Source organism: Thalia democratica, chromosome 8, assembly GCF_965202585.1.
Source record: "Thalia democratica chromosome 8, ktThaDemo2.hap1.1, whole genome shotgun sequence".
Classification (NCBI taxonomy): Eukaryota; Metazoa; Chordata; class Thaliacea; order Salpida; family Salpidae; genus Thalia; species Thalia democratica.
In genome coordinates this window covers 10,340,382-10,364,877 of record NC_139172.1, presented here as the reverse complement: position 1 = coordinate 10,364,877, position 24,496 = coordinate 10,340,382, and the positions used below count along the sequence as shown (strand labels likewise).

The window sequence follows — 24,496 nt, the reverse complement described above, 5'->3', positions numbered from 1 at the left end:
AGACATAAAAGACCATTAAAACTTAAAAATTTAACCAGAGTTCACTAAGGTTATTTTTTAAAACTCTTACATTATTTTCTAAAAAAAAGGTTCTAAGTAGGCAAATATTTATACTATATTATTTGTTTTTAAGTGAGGACTAATTTACAAACTAGATTAGCTGTATGTATTGTACACATACTTTTAACTTAAGAATAACAGTTAGACTTAATATTCTTATTCTCAAAACGAAGCTTAATTTACTAAGTTTATAAGTAATTTTAGATAAAAGTTTTCTGAACTAATTAAAGCATTGTTGTAAAGTCTTTAGTCTATTTTCTATTTTTAAGTTACATATTAGTACTCATATGGAGCTTTTTAGAAAACTCAAACTACTTTAATGTAATTGTGAACTAAGATACTTTTTTTTTAATTTTCTTGGTGTTGCAAAAACCGTATGAATAAGCAACTTTTATTTAGCAGAAATGAAATTAAAAATCGTCTTAGTTGTTTTTGTGATACTGGTAGTTCAGCAGGTAGCGTGCTCTTGTAATATCCCTTCCTTCCTACAAATACCATGTTCCAAATACGAGTTGACGCGAAAATTGTGCCTAGAGGCGTGAGTTAATTAACATTTTATAATTAATAATAATAAAAACTCTTTTTATTTAATTTTAAGCTAAAAAACTAAAGCAAAAGTTTTGTGTTCATTTTGTATTTAGAATTTTTTTTTCTAGCTTCCAATTTTTTTGTTAGCTTAAAAATCTAAACTTTTTAATAAAATAATCTTAGTGAAACTAAATTTAACTTTGGTAAAAAAGCTAATATTTTAAAGACTTGTTACTAATAAAATTTTTAACAAAATATAGCTTTAAAAAGATGTTTGCGCAAAGTTTACTTTCACAAAAAAAATCGACACCGAAAGCGAAAACTAAATATTAAAACTCAGTAGTACTGTAATTAAAGTTCAAAAATGTTTTATTTTAACTACAGAGGATGTTGCTACAACGAGAACGGAATAAATATTAGAAAGTGTTTCAAAAAATGTAAGTTTAAAGTTTATAGTTTTAATAGTTTAGGAGGAAACTTTAAACGGCAAGATTAGGGTTTCCCAAACTCTCTACTAAATCACTAAACAGGGTTCAAAAGAATGTTTTGATATACTATTAGATATTATTGGAATTTTTAAACTATTTCTTAAACATCAAACATCTGTATAGATATGAAATATGTTGAACAAGTAGTTAATTTAATATTTTTCGCATAACTTTAGTAGGGCATGTCGTTTTACTTTCATTTTATTTTAACAACTATAAGTTTTTATTTTATTGTAAGAACTAACTGAATTGATAAGACTCCTATTTTTAATCTTAAAGAGCGTTTGATATCTAGCAGTTAACACAATTTAACTAACTTTAAAAGCAAAAAACTATACTTATAAATTAGTTTATTGTTTAGAAACAATAAATCGATCCTCATAAACATGTTCAAATGACATAATGTATAGAAAGCCCACGAGATCAATGAGTTACATGTACTATAAATTAACAAACTTCAACACTTTTTGAAATTTGTACATTTTCTTAAGATCCCACCCTCTTTTTCCCAAATTCTAATTGTTTTCCACCAGCCTTTTGCAATCGCAGCTTTAGGAAACCTTGAACTTATGTTGCTTTCTTAATCCGTGTTCAGTTACGCCATTTAATAGACTACATCTTGTTTTACGAATAACATAGTTGCTTTATTTTTAACCATCTTTAAAAGATGCATTTAACACATTTTTAAAATCAGTTCTAACAAAGAAAAAACTCATTGAAATATTTTTAAAATTTAATTATAACTTTTTGTTTAATACATTGTGTTTAAATTTTTTGGTATTGATGATAAATAATACATATCCTAATAACTTTGAAACGATCAGCTTTGCAGTTTTAAGCTCTAGTACATATTTAAGATTTTAAAGTAATATAGAATCAAACTTTTTTTTAAATATAATTAGTAAAACTTTTTTTCTAGTATAAGTTAGTATTTTAATTGTGCTAAGATTAGTTTTAAAACTTTATTTTTATATTCTGAAAAAATCAACTTACAAAACAAGTTTTGGTGGTCATAAGTTTAAAGCAAAAGTTTTACAAAGAAAATTGGTTCAAGTAACAAAAAATAAAAATGGAATACTTACAACACAATCAAGCGTAATTAACTTTAAACATTTTTTGGAATAATAAAACTAAAGAAAAGATTTTTCAAACAAAATTTTGAGTTTGTACCATACAACTCTTACCTAGAATAAGCTAAATAAAGTATAACTAAATAATAAACTTGTAAAAAATAAAAAAAAATTATGTGCAAGTTATGTCGATGTTATTTAACAAAATAAGAACAGCGTTATATAAAACGAGTCGAAAATTATTATATTTTAAATCCAAAATTATAGGTAAGAAATAATAAACTGTGTAATTTTTTTTTAGTGCATGATGCTAATCTTTCATGATACTAATTTAAGTGTTAAAACATTTTGAATTTTAAGCTGAAAATAAGGAACCAAAAAATAAAGACATGTTCGAGTTCACTCCAACAATAGTTCCAAGAAGTGAAACTGAACGCCTTGCTGAAATTGAGGCTGGAGTAAACTATTACCCAAAGTATATTTCTTATCCTTTAATAGGTATTAGTTTTTTTGGTTATGAAGTTTTTTCTGTTTGTTATTTTTAGATCTGAAATACAGGCGTTCGACGAGTTGGACTTTCGAAAGTGAGACTAGTTTGCCATGCAACAGAAAAATGTATCCAGAATACACCCTACAGATATCCAAATACAAAGTGAGCATTTTATACACATAGTTTTAATACTGACTAAAAAATACAAACTAAATGTTTTTAAGTTTTTGAACAAAAAAAAAGTAAAGCCAATAAATAATGTAAAAATACATGTCTATTTAAAAAAAAACTTTTATTATTAAAAAAATAATACTTACGGCAGTTTAAAAAGTTACAAAATAGTTACATTTAAATTTGCTACTTCTACAATATAATTTATTCACATAAACTTAAATGATATTTAAAATTATTAACTCTTATCATTAATTTTTTCATTAAATAAACTAATTAAAAGTTACTAAGTTTTAATTTAAAACTATAACTTAGTTCCGAAAAGTATTTCAGTCTGTAATATTATAAATATACTTAAACTCCATGAAAAACATTTTTAAACTATAAATTCCTTTAATTTAAAAAAAAAAAAGTTCTAAGAAATAAACTACTAAAAAAACATAAAAACAAGTTTTGTAATTTTTAAATTTTACCTTTTAATGATTATAACACAAAAACACAGTAAACTCTTTGTTTTTGATATTAAAAAGTTTGAAAAAAAAAATCGTTTTGTATAAAGATTATTCAATTTTATATAAAAACTGTATTGTTTGTTTATCAAAGTTTATGTAAGTCTTTCGGTATATTATTACTTATTAGTAATCAAATTCATAAAATCAGTCGATCGTTAAAGAGTTTTTATACTAGAGTAAAGGTAAAACTATGAAGTTCCTATCATAATCTCTAAAATTTTTTTAAGAAGTCAAAATAAAACAAACAAAATTAAAACATAAAAAGTAAAAAAATGTTATTATCGTTGTAAATATCTATGTAGTTTTGTTTGAAAAAATAATATTTTAACTTTACAACAATTTTATTCTTACTTTTTTATTTTTTGTTTGTTAACTTCAACTACATCTCTTTATATATTTTATAAAAACCTAATTTTATAAGAAAAAGCAAAATGCTTCAAGTACAAAATATAATAGTTTATGAGTTTTAAAAAACAAATTAGTTATACAAATAAAACTTTATTTTATAATCAACAGTATGTTTAAATTTTTCCTATTACTATTAATTAAAAGAAAATTTTTAAGTAAGTCTCATTAAGAAAGCAAAAAATAAATAACCATATTTACTCAACATAAATACAACATTTTAATGGCTAATTGTTATAATGCAAAACATATTTAACAAAAATGTAAATTTTTTCTGATAGTATTTGTGATGTTTTACAAAAGTTATTGTATTATTGTTATGAAAATTAATCAAATTATAATTGTATTTGATTTATTAATAAAATATTTTTTAAATTCATTTTTCTTATTAAAGCACTTTTTTTTGGTCAACTACTTGTGCAAAACCGATGTATTTTGAATAATCAATAAGAAATATTTCTAAAGTTTGTACTTAACTTAAAATCCAAAAGGGAATTAAATTTATTTCATTGACTATACTTAATAAAAATAAATAAAAAATAAAAATATTTTTATAAAAATTATACAAAACAAACAGTTATTTAAATCAGAGATCCGCATGCTTTTTAGATTTATATTTTAAGTTCTAGTAGAGTTCTTTGTAATATAAAACAACGTTGATGTTTAAATAGACAATTGGAAATTTCAGATAAATTATTGTAATTTTGTTATGATAATGTCGAGGTCAATATAAAGTTGATCAAAAATATAAAGATGTGAATATAAAATGAACAAAAATAAAAGATTATTAAAATGAAATATAAAGCTAGAAAATTTACAAGAATATTATTAATATAAATTGAAAAACAACACTCGTATAAATAAAAGTTTTTGGTGTTGTAGATCTTTAAAAAGCTATCTTTATGTAAAATAAAAAATTGGTTATACTAACTTAAAAATATTTAAAAAAACAAACCTTCAGTTTTAATATTAAATATAGCTAATACTTATATACAGGGGCGTGTCTTGAACATTTTTATTTGTTCTTAATTTGCCGCTTAAGTACGCATTTCTAAGGTATGCACTGCCAGTTAAGTACGCAATATTTAGCCTAAAAACTTTGTGTTTAAAATGTTTTTTTTTCTTAGAAATATAAAAAAACACATAAGTAGTAAATAAAAAATATTATATTTATTTATTTTTTATACTGTATTAAATTTAGATAAACTAAAACTAAAAGAACCAGAAAAAAAGTTATAAACTTACAAATTGTATACCAAAATTCAAATCCGTTATATTACATACAATTTATCAAATTAACGAAAATAACAAACATTGTATTATGCCTAAAATAGATAATTAAAGACCAAAACTTGCAGGTAGTCTTAGTATATTATAATCATTTGTTTAAAAAAAAACTTAATAAATCTGTTGTATAATACAGAACTCATTAAAAAACCCTTAAAAAATGTCAAAAATAAAATTTCAAGTCAGTTAAATAAAACAATTAAGAAAATAAATTTTACGAGCATTATCATTAGTTTTAATATTTTGTTTGGAACAGAATTAATAAAAAGCACAGCTGGAATAAAATTTTCTAAGGTAAATGAAAACTTTTGAACTTTAAATAATCGAAAAATACCAGTAAAACAGAATGTAAAATCTTGATAATAAATCATTTGAAAAAGTTTCCCAGAAAAAAATGCTACTTTAAAACTTTTACCTATTATCACGTCATAATTAAAATTTTGTGTGAAATCTATTGCAGCTGGGCAAAAACGAGCATTTTTTGTTTCGAAAACTTATAATCTTTTAGTGTTATAAATTCAACATTCATTATTCAAAGTTTATCAAATACCAAAACAAAGTCAATAAACAACGTTCTTAGTGATATTCTAAGAATCGTTTTTCCTTTTTCTTTTCTACTTTTACAGGGGGTTCACAGGAAACAGGAAATCAGTCAAAACACGCCTCTGCTTGTATACTTTTTTCAAACAAAATACTTGAACTTGAAAATATACTTATAACAACAAAAACAAGTTTAAATTTCAGTTTTTAAAGTTTTAGGAAGCACTTTACAAAAAATATTTTTACATTTACAACTACTTGTCTACGAAGTTCTTTTATATATCAATAAAAAATATTGTGCAATTTGTATTTAAAGCATTCCAGTCAATTAACTTTAACAGTTATTTAGTACTTTTATTTGAAAAAAAAACTTTACAAAGTTACTTATTGTAGCAGTTTGTTCTGAATATGTACTTAAAATACTATTATCTATTAGAAATAATATTTTAAAAACAACACTTTACTTAATAAGTATTAATAATGTTTTACAGCTATATGTTAGAAACACATTTCAATTTTTAGTATCTACATTGGTTCAGAAAATATTAAAGAAACGTTATATTAATAATAAAATACTACGTTTTTTCTGATACAATTGTTTCTACTTACTAAATAAGATAGTTTACTAGTTAATTTGTTAAGTAAATGATTTAAATAGATATGTATCTGTTTTAAGCTGACTGACTAGAATTCTATATAGTAAATAACTGTATCTGAAATAACCAAGTTTTTTTTAATTTATACATACCGGAATTTAGAATTTATTGTAGAGAGCCTCTCTATTTTCACTTTTTTTAGCAAATAGAAGTAATATCATAATTAACATTTTTAATATAATATTTAATACTTAATTACATTTTTTTACTTTTTTAAAACTAAAATAACTAATTTTTAAACTTATTTATTCACACTAAGGCAACAATGTTTCACCCCTAAGGGATCTTCAGGCCTGCAAAATAAAATAAACATAAGACGATGGATAACTAAAAAATACAATAATGCAAGAATTTATAATTAAATTTAAACTAAACTAGAAAATTAAAAAATTTATAGTGTTGTTACTAGATAATTAATTAAAAAAAAAACAATAAGAATGAAAAATTTTTAAATTTTAAATATGATTTATACTTACAATAGCTGATTTGTTCTATACAGATTTAGATTTAGCTTATAACAACACAAAACAAATGGCGTTTAACAAATAAGGGTACAAATAATAACAAAAATAAAAATAAGTGGCAAAAGAATTAAATACGCTAAGTTTTAAAATAAAATTTCCTAAAGTGCGGGCAGGTGTAGAAGAGCTCTTGTCTTTTGTTTAAAATTCGTTTCTTGTTAGCGTGTGAAGATCCCTTAGGGGTGAAACATTGTTGCCTTAGTGTGAATAAAAAAATTTAAAAATTAACTTTGTCTCCAAAACTAAAATTGTCGAGACCTGTTGTGCCCAAGAAATAATCCTTGAATATATTACTAAAATAGCTAATTCTAATGTTTTTAGTGATATAAACTTAAAATAAGACTTGTAGTTTAGTATAAATCGAGCTTTTGTTCTATAACAAATTTAGTCATAGATTATACATTACAACTACATAACAACACTTATAAGCGTTTATGTGAAACGTTTGTATGTAACCCTAATGGCCTGTCTTAAGAGATTACTTTTGTATATAGAGCTACAAAGTTACAACTAGTTTAATATATATATTTTAAATTAATAAACAACAATTTATAAACAATATATACAACATTAATGCAAAAACAGGTTATAATCACAATTTATAAATTGTATTTACAACATTAACGCAAAAACAGTTTATAATCAAATTTATGAATAATATGTACAACATTAACCGCCAACACACAAAAAACGGCCAAAAGCCAAAATAGAATTCAATAACAAAGGGCCACTTTGTTACGCGTATACCTAGTCTCTTGTTTCCTTACTAAAAGTATAAGTTTTTAAGCAGCAGATAAATACAAATATTTAGTTTGTTATAAACTATCTATTCTTTATTTACTTTAAATCTATACAAACCAGAATGTGTCATGTATAACTTTTTAAAAATTTTAATTATTAAAATTAAATGAAATTAAACTGAACTTAAAGTTTTCGTTTTTATTTTAGAAAACTTAAAAAAAAGTTGAAAAATTAATATACTTTGATATTTTATAAAATTTCTATATTAGTGCTATGATTTTTGTTTTTATAGATACTTATAACTTAAGTTTATTGAACACGAGAACGAAAATTCTCAAAAAAACATACCTGTCGGTAACAAGCAGCTTAAAAAATATATTTTTTAACATAAATTTTTAAACTTTAACTTTAAAACTGAAGATACAGTTGTAGTGAAAAGTTAGATTTCGTTTTTTTATAGTATCATATGAACATAGTCCTGGACAAGACGTTAAAAGGTATCTAATTGGTGTGCGACTCGATAACTAAAAGGTTTTTTCGTGCACCAGGTCCAATAACCAAATATTTTAAGCATTTTTTTTGTCGTTCAATAAGCAATATATGACAGTTAAAAAAAAAACTATTAGCTTTTTTTAACTCTGTTTATTTATAGAAACGAGCTATATTTTATTTATCATTTTAAACTTACTCAAAAACTCGATAAAAAAATGTGTTTATCATTTTCTTAATACAGAAGTACATGTTTAAGTTTTTGAAACTATTGGTTTTAAAAAATATAAGTTTGCTGTTTAACATAAGCTAAAAAATTAAAAAATATTAAAAGTAATTTTTCAATTATAAAAGCGGTTTTAAAGTATTGAAAGGTGTCAAGATAACTAAAATAAATAGTACAAACTGCTGTAAGCTACAAGTTTTGATAATATCACTTAAGTAAGACCAAAGTTTTCGGTGAATTATTGGTCTGATGATCGAAGTGATAGAATAAAAACTCGTTGTTAACAGACCTTAAAATTGTTTTACGGCAAATAAAAACCAAGGTTTTAGCTTTTTTTTTGGTGTTTTGTAAATCATTGGAAAATTCTTAAAATTTTTATTCTTCTTTAAAAATTTGTACAAAAATTAACTGTTATACTTTTCAAAATAGTTTTTTTTTTGTTTATCTAGACTAATTTTTTTATTTAAATCTTCTTAACTTAGTTGGATCTGACAAAATTACTGATATCATGTAACATATTCTGTACAATAAATTATTTTATAAAGTAACGTAAAATGCATAACTTGATTTCGTCAAAACATACACCCTAACTTTATTGCTTGAGTTTTCTATTTTCAATTAAGAGTATGAACACAAAAGCAATTAAAAACAGTCATCAGAAGAAATTTAGCGCTCATAAATGTGTTTTATTGACGTGGTTTTTTAAAAGAACTTTTAGTTGTTTAGCTACACACAACTAGACTAACTATTAAGTACTTGAACTATAAAAATGTTTAAAGAAATTAAAAAGCTTTAATTTCAATAAAAAACTGAACAACTAAACACGACACTTATTTTAGAATATAACTTTTGAATAAAAATAAAAGAGCTTTGTAACAATATACTTAAAAAAAATCTTATTAATTCGTTAGAATTCCTTTAAAAAAATTGAAAAAGTTATAAACGTAAGCTTTACGAAATTTTTTTTTTTTCAGAACTTTAGATCCCTTAAATATTATATATATAAATCTAAAAATATTTAACTAATTATAGAAAAAAACACATCTTTTTACGGGACTCGTTCAAAATCCACCCGCGATCAAAATCCACCAAGTCAAATTCGAGAACCGCTTATAAATCGAGGGTAGGGGTTAGGGGTAACTGTGGTAGTGAAACATAAATAAAAATAAAAATAATAGTGCAAAAAATATATAAAATAGATTAACATAGATGTTTTTGTGTTAAAATTTTATTCCGACTAACGGCGTTTAATTGCTCTCAAATAAACTTAATTCTAAGAATAGAGCTTTTTTGAGACTCCGTAGATCTGTTCTTAAGTTTATTTGAGAGCAATGAAACGCCATAGTCGGAATAAAGTTTTAACACAAAAACATATGTGTTATATATTCCGATAAGCTTAGCTTATCAGGATCTCTATGATTTAACGCCTTTTAATGTCACATCTTATATAGATCAGTAAATGAAGAAAATATAAAACAATCTGGTGGATTTTGATAGAACGTATACCCTTTTTACATATGTTTCTTATATAAAATTCTTATTTTAAGTTTAGTAAATTTAATTACTTGTTAAAGTTATTTAAACTTTTTGTAGAGATTTAGGGCTTTACAAATTTAATAGACACCATGACGTGGTAATGACGCTAATTTTTTTTTGTACAGTAAGCTCAGATTGAATACACGGTGCTTTTCGTTTAGTTATTAAGTTTAAGAACTTTAACATTTTGAAGAAGTTTGTTTTAGTAATTGCTATAAAAAGTTTATTAAATACGGAAGTAAAATTAAGTATAATACTTTTTTAAACTGTTTGTGTGCGCCGCTTAATTTTACTTTCATATTAACATTTTATAAAACTACAAATAACTTAAAAAATACATTTGTAACGAAAAAAAAGTAAATACAAACAAAACGGGCTTTAACTAAAAATAATAATTGGTTCCCAATAATATTTTTTTTTCTAAATTTGTTAAGTTATTTTATTTTGTTCTTTTTAATTTATAGATCACAATAAAACTTCTCGACTTAATAAAAAGGAGAATGATCAAATCATTTTTTTAAATTTTATTAACAAAACGATGTTTCACTCGTTTAAACTAAATCAAACGAGATCATCAGTTTGTTCAATAAAATCTTATTCTAATATATTTAACTGATGATCTCGTTTGATTTGTTCAAATAAGTGTAACATTGTTTTTTTAAAAAATTAAAAAAGTTGAATTGAAGTTATTTTATTTTACAACCTTGCTATTGCAACTTTAAAAAAGATGGATTAAACTAAGTTAATAGTAATTTTTGTCGAGTAAGGAGAATTGATAACGTAAATAATAACTAAACAGTAAACGGAAAACAATAAAAATAAAACAAAAGTTGTCTCATGTAGACTGGATTTATACAATTACAATCCAACAATCCAACACAATAAACATACAAAACAATGATCGTCCTCAGATACAAACTAATTATACGTATAATATTAAAATTAATGAAAAATAATCAAAGTAACATCTTTATAATACTGTGTTGCATTTTATTTTTTAGTTTCGTATATTATCCTTTCGTTTGACCTAACACTCTCCGAGATGACTATTACTTTGAAGTCATTTTACCTTAATATTTCTGTCCATAGCTTACTTTTCTGACAAAAATTAATTTTTATTAATTTGTTATCATAACTTTTGTATGAGTGTAAGAAAAGCTTGATTTTGATAACCTTGCTAGATGTTTATGTATCTATACTTTTAAAATAGCACTTGTAATTTATTGATAAAAAATATTTTTGAACCTAAAAATAATGGTACCTTACTCATAAAAAAGAAATGGTACACCATTTGCTACTTATTTTTGTTATTTTTATGCCACATATTTTTATCTTATATAATTTATAATGTTACATCTTAGTGCTCTTTTAGTATAAAAATTAACTTTTTCTTACTAATTTTTTTTACAGTTTAAATTTAAATACAGTTGTTAACATATTATGAATGTTTCTTTATTTAAACTAAACTAATCTTTAAAAAAAATTGAAAAGTATTTAAAACCTTTATCTTTTACCCTTGAACATAGTAGAAAAACTCAAAATTTTAATATATATCATTTATACAAAAGAAAGGATGTTTAGAAAAGAATTTTAAAGTCAAAATAAAACTAATAAATATTTTTCGAAAAATTTAAATTAGAACCATTTTTTTTTTTTTTTTTTAAAGTTTAAAAAACGTGCTATTTCATTCAAAAAATATAATAGATGTTTTACAGAAAATTTTGCAATAAAAAGCTGAATTCTGAACAAGTAAAGTTAATACAATTTTATAAAAAACAAACTTTGGTTTTGTTAGTTGAATTATGCAAAACTCTTAGAAAATAAAAGCCAGAAAATGAAAGTTTGAAAGCTTCAAACTAAAGACATTGATTATAAAATTTATTGTTGTTTACAAATAAAAGTGGAGTTATTTGTAATGTTTGAAAAATGTCTTAATTTACTAAACTTTCAGTTTAAGATTATCAATAAAACTTTGTAAGTAACAAGTTTTTTGATTTTTTTATACTTTATAAAACAATTAGTTCAAGCAACTTCAAGTAGTTAGATTTTCTTTATCTGATTAAGTAAACAAAACCAATTTTAGATTCATTTAGAAAAATACTTTTAACCATTTAATAATTTACCCTAGTTATAGTCTTGAAGGAACGAATTTGTATGATGATGAACTTTAAGAGCAGGATTTTTTGTTATTTATTTATAATCTTTAAAATGTTTTTTAACTTTGCGTTAATTTTAATAAGCCAAAATAATGTTTTGTATGCTTATACAATACAATAAATTAAATTAGAACTATATTATTTTACTTTATTAGGTATTATACTATAAAGTGTATCTTTATATTATAGATCCAGTTGTTATCGTCAGGGTTGCTGCTTTAGAGATGGAGAGTGTTACCAAAACATCTGGTTAAGTTAGTTTTGTTCATTATAAAGTTTACTAGGATTTTTCATAAGAAAATATTGCCTCCTACTTTTGAAACTGCTGTCATATTAGTTAACCTATTAAATGAGAATACTAATATTTCACATACATGCTTTATTTGAAACAGTTCAGAAAAGCACGGCGTTTCTTTTAGCACAAAGTGACACTTTAGTACGGAAGTTATTTTGCACGATTCTTTTATTATTCATAATAACATTTTATATATAAAATTTTCACTATTATGTTTCAAAACCTAAAACGAACTATGCAACATGTAAAATAAAAGTTAACAAGCTATAAGTGTGTAACAAGTTTAAGCTTCAACTAAAACTTCATGTAGTATGTACCAGCTATTTGAAAACAAACCTTTACTTTTTAAGAATGAGATAAAAGTAAATTTGAACATTATTAACTCCTTTTGCTATAAAAATTTATTTAAGATTTATTGATACTTTTACTTTTATATAATAAACATAAAACTTTTTTTTATAAACCTAGCAATGTATACGAGCTCTAGGTTTCATTAAACATTTTGAATAAGCTTAAATTAAGTTTTATAAGATTAAATTTTAAACATGAATTTTAAATAAAGGTTTAAAATACAAAGTTTATAGATACTGATAAATAATTTACGTTTGTTTATTAAAAGCTCTGATAATTGATAGACTATTAAAAATTTACTTAACATAACTTTAAATACATTTAGCTTTAAATATTCTAATTAAAAAGATTTTAAGTTTCTCACATTTCTAAGTCTACCGATCTGGTTTTTAATATTTATCTACATGTTATAAAATTAAAATAATGACTACCACAAGCGTTAAAAAAGTTAATAAAACAATGTTTTTATTCGTTGAGTATGTTTTATTTTTTTTATTGTTTTAAAACTTTTAGATACAGCTTAACTTAAAGTTGTTCAAGTAAATTCTTTATATAGATTAATTTTAAGACGATACTTTTAAAAGTGTTAGAACTGATTTTTGCATTAACTATTTTGTTAAGCTAAAAAGCTAATAAATAATTGAACATCTAATGTTAAAAGTAGTAAAAGATTTAATAATGTAAGTTACAACATTTCAAAATTCAAAAATAAAACTCCGTGCAAAAATGATGCCATGTTAAAATGACGCTCCGTGCTAAAGTGACGCTGTGTTTTTATGACACCTACCTGTTTTTTAACTTATATATAGCATTACATATACAATCGTACTGTTAACAAAACATAACTGTTAATACTAATGACAAAAGTTATGTTTGTATATAAAACATCTCAAAGCTTAAAACTAAAACATTGGTTTTTATCTGTTTTACTCTAACTAAAGTTTGGATATTTTAATTACAGTTTGTAGAGATTTAAAAAATTTCCTACTTTTTTGTAGGTTTTTCTTTTTCATTAACTATTTTTTTTTTAGTTTTGAAACTTTGTCCTCCCGGATCATTTTGTAAAGGTAAGATATTTTTCCATTACATAGTAAACTATAAATGCTCAAACTACTAAGCTATAAAATAAATATTTATAAACAGCATCATTTCAATTTTTATTGTGTAAAGAATACTTAAAATTTGTTATTTACCCTATTTTTAAAAATATTTCAACGAAAACCTAACATAAATTAAAAATAGTATTTTTACCTATGGTTTAAACTTAACAAGTGTTTTTATTTATAAAACTACTTAATTCGTTTTGATTCTTTTAGAAATAGTAAAGTCCTTAATTTATAGTATTTAGAACAAAAAATGAACACAAGTATAAAGTTTTTTGTTAAAATGTATTAGTATTTTTAGTTAGATTTTTATTATTTATAAAATTTTAAGTTGTATTCTTATTTAGTGATAAACAAATAAGTGTTCATATTATCACAAGATCTCAAGCTCTCGCAAATTATTTAACCAAAAAAAAGTTTGATAGTTTTACTATTTTTTTACTCAGACGTTCGACTACTACCGATTAAACTAAAAATAAATAGAAAACTAATACTTATTTAACATAAAACTATTTAATTAACTATTAAATTTTCCCACAAAAGAACATTGTGAAAAGAAAAATCTCTGCAATACTGGTACTTGTGTTGCACAAGCAGATAGTCCAGGTTTTACATGTAATTGCCCATATGGAACTTGTGGAGATAATTGCGAACGTACAGGTTGTTCATTTTCTGCAATTAAACTTACTAATAGTTGACTTTAAGTATACATTATAGAGTTTTACTGAAACATAAGTATTACTTTAAATACATCAGTTAAACATACAAAAAAATAACATTAATTTGAAAAATTGGTTCAGTCTTTTGATTCTTATTCAACTAGTTTAATTATTAAAATGGTGTAAGTATTAAATTTAGCTTGTGAAAAAGGCAAACAATGAAGTTAGTTGTAAAATTTCAATATAACTTAATTAGATTAAATATTTAAAAAGTTAAACATAATTTAATTTTTTGAACGTTTTTAGTATATTTCATCAAAGCTTTAAATGCTGTGTTTATGGTCCAGTATGTATCTACTTTACAATTAGCTTTTTTTTGTTGAATGACTCTTGTTATTTAAAGTAAATTTTTTAAACATACCATAACCCATACATTTTCATTTTCCAAATCTACTTTAGATCTTTAAATTTCATTTAAAGTCATTTTTATTACTCTCAAATAGCTTTTTAGTATAAAAAATTTTAGCGTCAATTTGTTTTTTTAATACTCAAAACTATCTTTGTGTTTTGTGAAACGGTGTTTTAAATACAATTATATTGTTATATATGATTTAACGTCATTTACTGACACATTGTAAGTTAGTTTTTTATTCAAATATATTTTATTAGATTTATTTGTTGCTTTATTTGCTTTATAAAGTAACAAATTAGTTTGAGTTCTTCATCTTTGAAATACATTTCTCAATAGTTTATTATGTTGTATTAGTAAGTCATAACTACTAGCTATTTTCCGCTAAAAAAAGTAAAATGCGAATTCTATTTCTTAAATTTCTTAGGCAAAAACGTCAATAAGTTGTTATCAATCCGTTTTATTACAGTGTCTAAGAAAATAGTTTTAAACTACTTAAAATTTCTTTTATTCGTAACTTTTAATGTTTTTGGCTTACGATTAACTCGTAATAGGACCTATTTACTAGTAATGTAGCTTCGACTTTTAAATATTAAAGTTTTCTTAATGCGCTCGTTAAGTGCAACCGCGGCGTGTTGACATGCTATGAGTAGTTCGACATCCTACCTAAATAAACTGTCTTTGTGTTTTTACGGCTTATATTTTATGTATTGTGAGTTTAAAATTATTAAATTAATTTAAAGTCTGTAACAATTTAAAATAGCATTAAATCTTAACAAAATTGTTCACGTTTAGTTCCAGCAAATTATCTACCTAGCCATCCCTTGGTATGTGCCGAAATTTTGATTACCATAATTTTTTTCTTCTTCAACTCATTTAAGGTGTATAAACTAGTTAGTTTAAACATTTTTGCTCAAACGAACATAGTTGGTACATCAAAACTGATCTTGTTATTATTTTCCTACTTTGTTTCATTCAAGCTACACTATTTTGCATTTATTTTCAATTAACTCTTCATTTTTTTTTTACATTAAGGTTTACAGTTTACAGTAAATTTTAAAAACTTGTGAGATATTTTTTTGAAATACTTGCTCACACACCTGTTTTATTATTTTTCATAAAATATATAATTTCCGAGATTAAACTTATAAAACACTTTACGCTTCATATGTGTTTTTTTAACTACTACTTTCAATGCTTTTATCTTTCACTAAACTAATTTTTCTTGGTTATTATTGTATTTTATTATTTTCCGTTTTGATTGTTTTACAGCTTCTTGGAAAAATGTAAAATACAATATTTTAAAGTGATATAATACATGTTATTTTTGTTCAGAAAGTTTTAGAGCTTGTGCTTTTGTTATTTTGATGTATTATGCTTATACTAAAACTTTTTGCGTGGGTATTAAATGTTTTTATTAATCTAATTTAACTTTTTTATATCTTGATGTATTTGTAACAAATATTAAACTTTTTCGACTAATTAGTATAGTAAACGGTAAAATTTTTATGAAGATATAAAATATAAAATCTCAAAAAAATTTTAATTTGTACAATTTCGAAAAGATTAAAACCAGTGTTTTTACTTTTTAAGCAATTTGAAGTTAGCTTATGGTGATTGTTGTTGATTAAAACAACCACAAAATATGTTGCGGTTTAAATTAAATTGAATATTTTACACTTAAACAAGCTATTTATTTATTAGATAGTAAAATGTTTACTATCGTTTTTAGAACTAATTATATCTAAAATATTGCGTCCAACTAGAGCTAGGCTATCAAAAAATGCCATTTACAATAAAAGGGGTAAAAGCTGATAGAATCAGAGTTACTTTAACATTGAAAAAGTATGGAAAAAAACAGTACTTTGTTTTATTAGTTTACTTATACAGTAGTTGATAAAGTAGTTAGTGTTTGAATGAGTGTTTAAGTTTATACTATGTTTTACAGATGACTGCTTTAAGTTTGTAGTAACTTCTGGTACTCATAAAACATACGATGATAGCGCTACAGTATGTGCAGGCGTAGGAACTAGTGGTCAAGTTGTTTCAAGAATTCTAACTAGCGAGGGATCAAGTTACCATTCGTTAGTTGTATATAAAAACGTAAACATTAAATTTATAAGATTAGTTAGAAAAATACTTAACAGTTTTAAATTGTTAATTACTTTAAAATTTAAGTAATCTAAACTTGTTAATCAATTTTTAGACATATCATATAATTTTCCTACCTTTTACGGGTTGGATCTGATTTGGCACCAACTTTGTAAAGTTTACCTACCAGCACTGCCTTGTAAATGCTTTTATTAAGTCAAGTCTTCGAAAGAAAATCTTTAAGAAAAATCAGAGAAGGACAAATTTTAAAAGGTAGCTAGAGGGACATCCTTAGTCAGTAATTAAAACTTTCTCGGAGATACAAAACGCTATTCAAAAAGCAGTAGTTGTAGCCGCGTTGGTAGAATGATACTGTATACAGTTTCACTCCAGCAGCTCTTGCGATGAATTTCAGCTGAATTAACTTTACTCGCTGAGCAACTTCTCATTGTAGAGAGTGAGATCCTACTTTTTTTGAAAAGATACAACACGGAATGCGACAGTTGTCGGTTGTAAGTCTAAACCTTTTTGGCAAGACGATGGACACAAAGGGTCAACATTTCATTTCATTTTTCATTTTACCTTCACTGTTACCCCTAATCCTTACTCTTGGTCGGTACTTTTTTTCATATTCTATTTTTATTAGTTTATTGTTTTTTTTTCTGTACTTATTGTTACTTTTCTTTTTCTTTTTACCTGTAAACCCTAATCCTTACTTTTGGTCGGTTTTTATTTTTCTGATAATTGTTCTTTAAATTTTATTAATTTTTTTCTTATATATCTTATCTTCTATTTATAACTGTTACTGTAACCCTTAACTCTTACCGTTGATTAGTAGGTTTTTATAATAGTTTTTATGACTTTTTTTGTAGTATATATTTTTTTATACTCGTGCAAAACTTTCACTCGTGCAATATTATCCCTTCGTGCAAAAGTGTCTTTGTGCATATTTGACCCATTCCCAGCCGAAAGGGTATATCCTAAGTCGCAATGTGTTTAAAGTTTAAACGTTCTACCACTGACATCATGTTCTCTGTACATAGTTACAAGAAAAATGCGAAGTTCAGGACACGCCTTTGTATACCACTTTTAATGACCTTAGTAAAACTTTTAGTTTAGTGAGTCGGAAAGGACTGTTTGCTCTAATATTGAAGATTAGTTGTCCTTCACATTTCTTTAGTATTGTAATTTTTTTTCATACAAACAAAATAGCAGCTATTTTTGCTTTAGTATTACTGATTTATTTAAAATTACAAGTAAACTAAGGCTGCGTACTTGCTCAAACTCTTTTCGTAACCTTTCTTTAAACGCTGTTATTAGAAATTAATCTCCATACAATAACTGATGGTTTCCTTTTAAATTTGTTTGTCTGAAAGCAAAGCGAAGGCTGAAGAACTATATGATCTCCTCTGTTCTTGTGTTGCTGCACTTGTAGCGTTATTTATTGTTTTATGTATTTCTTCAACTATTAAAAACAGTTATTTATTTTTTGATTAAAAATAATAAATATTCTAATATTACAACTAACTATTTTAAGGAGTACCCAAAGTCACCGTGTTTAAAAGGTTTTTACAAAGTTTAAAATTTTCAGGCAAATTGTAGCAATTCTCGCCGCCGCAGCCACTGACAAGTACTTTTTAGGAATAAAAGGAGTCAGTACAGCTTCGCAGTACCAATTACTTGAAACAGGAGGTGATGCAGAGAGTGGCTTGCTATTTAGTTGGAATGGTGGTACAGCACCTGATTACCCAACTACTGGTGATGAATGTGTCGTTTATGATAAAGCTACCAGCACAATGTCATCTATATCTTGTAGTCAGGAAAATTATGCATTGTGTCAATATAGTAATGCTTAAAAAATTTTAAGATTTATTTCTTTAAAAAGTGTTTAAATTTTTTATTGCAGCTTGTAGTAAAGTTTTACAAACTATTTTTTGTATAGCTATAAAAAACATGCTTTTCTATAACTAAAAAAAGATTTATTACGAAGTTAAACAAACAAACACAAAAACTTATTATGATTTACAAGTTTTAGTTTTTACAGACTAATAGTCTAGTATACAGTGTCCTTTATTGTTACTTTAGAGTAAAAGCCACATTTTTATTCATTGTAATTAAAAGTTAAGAAAGTTTTGCCAACTTTTGTGTTGTACGCTTTTAAAATAAATAAAACACGTGCTTTTTTTTCAAAATTAAAGCCATTTTAAAGGTCTAATTTTAATGATTTAAACGTACTTTAAAAAAAAAAACTTTTAAGTTTTATACAAAAGTTTATATCAAGACTAACTAAAAACAAATATTATTAAATAAGTAAATAGCTGTAAAAATTTTTAATATGCTAAAACTGTTTGTGAAATTAAAGTTTCTAAAAAATGATTGTTGTATAAACAAAATACTGTAAAATTTTGACCTATTCAAAATATAAACTTTATCAAAATAAGAAAATCTTATGGAAAAAAGTAAATTTGATATGCATTGCAAACGTAATTAAAAGTACTTAAGGAAATTACTTTTGCCTTTTTCGATTTAAAAACTAGACTAAGCTCCTCAGATACACAATCTTTTAAATAACGCTTTAAAACTAGTTTTGCTTTTATTGACGCTACTTAAGATAAATAACTACTGATTGTTTTATTTGTTCTAAGATTTTGCGATTGTAAACTTAGTTATAAGTAATTGTTTATTTTACAATTTTAGAAAAACATAAGCGTAGTTTTATAATAGGGTTAGAATAAGTATCATTTTGTGAGTTCTAGATAAAACACAAATTAACTTTATTTAGTTATTCTCAATTGTTTTTTTAACGAACAGTTGAAAAAACAATTGTTATATGAACAATATCATTAAGTCGAACTTTTTTGCTAGTGTACGACAAATAAAAAAATCTAATATAAGTTTATCCTAATGCGTTGAAGCTGGAATACAGTTGCATAATTGGATGGCAGTTAATTGTTTCCGTGCTTGGCTATTCTTGAACAGTTAAGAAAAAACATAAAAACATTTTGCATCTATTTTTAAATTCTTTTTTTACTTTTTAAAACCGTTAAAAACTTAAAAAACATCAGTAAAATTTTTGCATATTTTATCAAGTTTCTATCAAATATAATTGATGTTTTTAACGAAATCAATTCTGAAAAAATTATAATTATCTGTTTTATGGGTAGATGATTTTTTCCTGTCCGTGGGTCAGAACTAAGCATAGAACTAAGTATTATTTGAGTTAAATTAGTTCTAATGAATTTTATTCATATACAGCTACTATTAGCAAACTTAAATTTTAATTGAAATTAATTTTTGTTCTTTAATCTTTGTAAAAGATCCTTTTTAAATTTTTGTTATATATATCAAAAAAAATAGTTACATTTAAAAAACTTTTGTAACTAAAACTAATTGTTTATTTTTTTGTTTCTTGATATGTTTTTCTTAACTCATCATAAACTAAAAAATATAAAACCGCCATAATTCTAAAACTAATATTGAAGTATTAATTTTCTATATTACAGTTTATTGAACAACAAAAAAGCGCTTGAAGTATTTAGTTCTAAGACCTAGTGTACGAAGAACCTTTCGGTTATCGAGTCGCACACCACTTGGATATCTTTTAAAGTATTGTCCAGGACATTAGCGTTAAAATATTTGTATTCTTACCTATTTGAGTTTTAGGTGAGTCATAAATAGATCTAACAGCCTGAGTCATATATTCTTGTTTAAGTACAAGACTACTTGCCAGACTGCCAGTTGATATAATTTAATAAATTAAGTTGTTGTAAGACATCTATAAGTTTTTAAAATATTATTTGATAGCGTACTTGCGTTTACGAACAAAGATTATATTTATTAATTGATTTGAAGAAAAAATACTAAAATTTATTTTTTTTTCCTTTAATGCCTAGCCTGAAATAGAGATTGTGCAGTTTTTGTACACTTTATGTATACTTTTCGCTAAATAGGTGGAAAGAAAGCTGTAAAGCACAAAACTCTATAAGATTTATCCTAGGTTTACAACGTAGATTATAAACTGTAGGTATAACCTTTTAATCTAAAACTGAACAACTTGACAGTTTATAAAATAAGATAACATATTATTAGTCATTTATAAAGCTATTTACGAAAAAAAAAGACATCTCTTTAGCTACAAAAACTACAAGTTTGTTTTCAAACTTACCACAGTTAAGTAATTAAGTTTCAACTTAGATTTAAATGGCGAAATTGAAAACTTACGTACTAAAATACGTTTTATAATAAAGCTAATCGAGTAGACAAAAATTGTAAAAAAAATTATATAAAAATTGTTATTGAATTTGCAAATAAAAGTATTCACGACTAACTTAAATACAAAATGATAAACAGCTTTTCAGCACAGTCGGCCTAATCGTGTTAAACTGGAAAAAGAAAATAAACTTGTTTATAAAACGAGTATTTTTAATGTTTTTGAATATTAAGTTTCAGTGTAGCCTAAAACTTTACCTATTAATTTTTTAAAACTAAAATAAGTTAAAATAAAAATTAGCAGACTTTATTTGGTAGACATTTTTTCTCTTTGTTATTTTTGTAAATAAAGAGAGATCAATCTAAAATTGTAAAAAACCAAGTTAAGTTTATAATCAGCTGTATTTTTGTTTTAACCGCTCGGAGATGTAAAGTAAAAAGTTTATCAATTTCTACTTAATTTTATTGAAAAACACTGAAAAAAAGATGTATATACTATTAAATTGTCTAAAAAGATATTTAGAAAAAAAATTCTTAGACAAAAAAATATAATTGTATACAGCAGGGACCATTTTCTGTTAATTCAAAAATCAAAATATTAAAATAATAACAATAAATAAAAAAAAAAACAAAAAAAATTAATTTTCTAGTTGAGCGTCCACTCTGCTCCTGTTATAAAGAGCCAGCAACAGAATCTACGCGTAGAAAAATAATGGAAACACCTGAAGAGCTAAAAAAACATTAAATAAGTACGTGCGTCAACGTAAAATGATTTAATATGACTTTCATCGTTATCTAACTATAAGGTTATGTTTTACAATTACAAAACGCCATACGAGCAACCTTTAAGTATAACGGATTTGAGAGTGAATTTGAACAAAAAACTAACTAATAACGATATCAAATTATTAGAAAAGGAAGGAAAAAATGTGAAACTTATTTTAATCCAAAAATCAGTTTCTCTCTAGAAACTAAAACTGCAGAGGTTTCTTAAGATTAGAGAATAAACAACTTCCCAAAACTGGTCCTATAAAAAAAACCATCAAAATCGCTTGTTTGCTAAGTTTAAGAGTCTGAAAGTTTTAACCATAAACCACTAGGTGAAATAAAAAAACTGAAAGAAAGGTAAAGCAAACTTTGTAAGTCTAGAAAAAAATAAAATATCCAGCTGAAAATTTTCATAGTTGGTAAATGTCACAAAAATACCTCATGTAAAGTTTTAGCTGATTTTAAAAACTTTCACGACAGCAAACTTTTATTTTATTAAAAAATCCTATTATATGGGACTCAAAAACTGCAACCTTAAAGTTTTTAGCTGGATTTATTTTTAGTATTTATGTGTAGCATTTATAACAAAAAAGATTGTGCAGAGTTAAGACAGTTTAAAGATATTTTCACAGAGGCACTTATTGATTTTATAAGATTTTTTTGTTTTCTTATAAAATTTATTCCTTTTTTATTCGAATTTTCAGTTTTTTTTTTGCCCAAAAAAGGAGAAGGCCTCAAAAAAATACTGTTTACAGAGTTTCAGTTATGTATAAGGGAAAATTATGCATTAAATTTGTTCAACAATAATTAATTAAAAAATCAAGCTCAATTAGCACAATTATAGTTTAAGAAAGAAACACAAAATGAAATAAAAAACATAGTCATCGTATCTACAATAAAAGTTTGAATGAGAATGTGCTAATTTAGAAATTTTTTATGAATTCAAAAGTAAAGAAGATAGTGTATGTGTTTTGTAGAATAAAAGATTAATTTGTATTTTATTGACGTTGAATTTTCACTCAATTCCAGATCAGAATTATTCAGTAGATACATTTTGCATACTTTTAGCTGAAACAATTTTGATAACTCGCTACCATTTCTAAACTTTATGTGTTATATAAATATCTATACCATTTTCAAGAAAAAAATTTATATTTGAATATATTTGTGTTTAAGTTTTTAAGTGTATTTAATTTTTGAGAAAGTTAAAAATAATTGAATACTTAGTATAGAAACTTTAGATTGTTCACTAGATGACTTCAATGATTACATTTTTATCAATAACCCTCTTCATTAAGTTTTGAAGAATTTATCGATTAAGATCATACACTACTGCATGAAAAATTTTGTAGTTTAAAAGTTATAAAGATTAAAAGTACTTCGTTGTCTACTGGCTCACATTTATAGATTTCTTTTGAACATAAATATTCTATAAAGTCTCTTAGATTTACAAAATTAAAGCCTCTTACAAAGTTTGTGTCGAACAAATCCGGTCTGCTACATACAAAATAATGCCTCATCTTGACTTATATATTGACTAGTCTAGTTGCCTAACACTACTATTGAATAATAAAAAAAAAAACAAAGACAAACATGTTTAAAAATTCGCTTTATTAAGTAAGAAACTTAATTTAAAAACTTGAAACCTTTAAAGTTGTCCTTAAAGGTCTTATTAATCTTAATTTTTTTTTGGAACGTTTTTATAGGAGTTTTCTTAACATATTTTTAATGCATTGCATTTTTGCTTTTTATCTTAAAACTTAATTATAAACTAATGATTTTTATTATAAGCTCATGATAAGTTGTTTATTTGCGTCCTTCAAGGTTTTATCTAAATGGTACTTTTTTTAGTAGTTGAATCTTTTCTGTATAATTAGTGAAGATTCTAATTCAACGCACTATTACCGTTTATTTTAATGTTATCTACGGTTGTAAAGCTTATTTTAGCTTTGCAGCTTGGTAATGTTTTCTAACATGCTCCGTCCTTGCTGTACAGTGTACTGTATATAGTAAAATAAGCATTAAAATACATTCTTTACTATAAATTTCAAAACAACTTTATTTCATTAAACAAATATTTATGTTAAAACAAAGAAATTAAACATGATGAAAACTAATTTCTAAGGAGTTTAAACGTAATTTCATATGAGAAAAGAAAGAAAACAGTTAAAATAAAATAACAAATTTTTCTTCATAAAAAGAAACACAAAACTTTAATGAGTTATTGTTAATTAAAAATATTTTGATTTAAAAAAATTTGATCATAATAGAAGATAAAAACAAAAAATATTAAAAAATACGCTCTTAGTTGATAAAATATACTAAAGAGTGTACAGAAACAAACAAATAGATATTTAACAATATAAAAAAGCTTATTTTTCAAAGCAGTGTAAAGATAAAAAATTTACCGTATTTAAAAAAAATGGCATAGATTTCTTTGCGTGCAAACAAAAAATATGTACAAATCGACACAAAAAAAATTACAGAAAAAGTTATAAACAGATAAAGTTCTGATGTAAACAAAAAAAAACCTTCATAATTAAAAAAAGACTGCATAACTAATTCAAAAAAATAAAGTGTTTTGTTTGTAATGTTTAATAATCATAGTCTTTTAGTTATTTATAAATATAAAAAAGTTTTGAAATATTTTAAAACTTGCGATAGTGATTACTTAATTTTTCATTTGCAATAGAATTTTTTTTTATGTTTAAAAAACTAAATATCCTTAACTAATA

General features: G+C 24.1%; 1 protein-coding gene across 1 annotated transcript; it reads left to right on the top strand.

The window, feature by feature from the left end:
* Positions 1-463: 463 nt before the first annotated feature.
* Positions 464-18,923, top strand: LOC145842435 (uncharacterized). Its single transcript, XM_082949882.1, has 9 exons — positions 464-598; positions 973-1,025; positions 2,507-2,644; positions 2,705-2,798; positions 12,066-12,130; positions 13,554-13,589; positions 14,169-14,285; positions 16,642-16,777; positions 18,376-18,923. Exons 1-9 carry the CDS (start codon positions 465-467, stop codon positions 18,638-18,640), a joined length of 1,038 nt encoding a protein of 345 aa, XP_082806008.1. The 5' UTR covers position 464; the 3' UTR covers positions 18,641-18,923.
* The last annotated feature ends 5,573 nt before the right edge of the window (positions 18,924-24,496 follow it).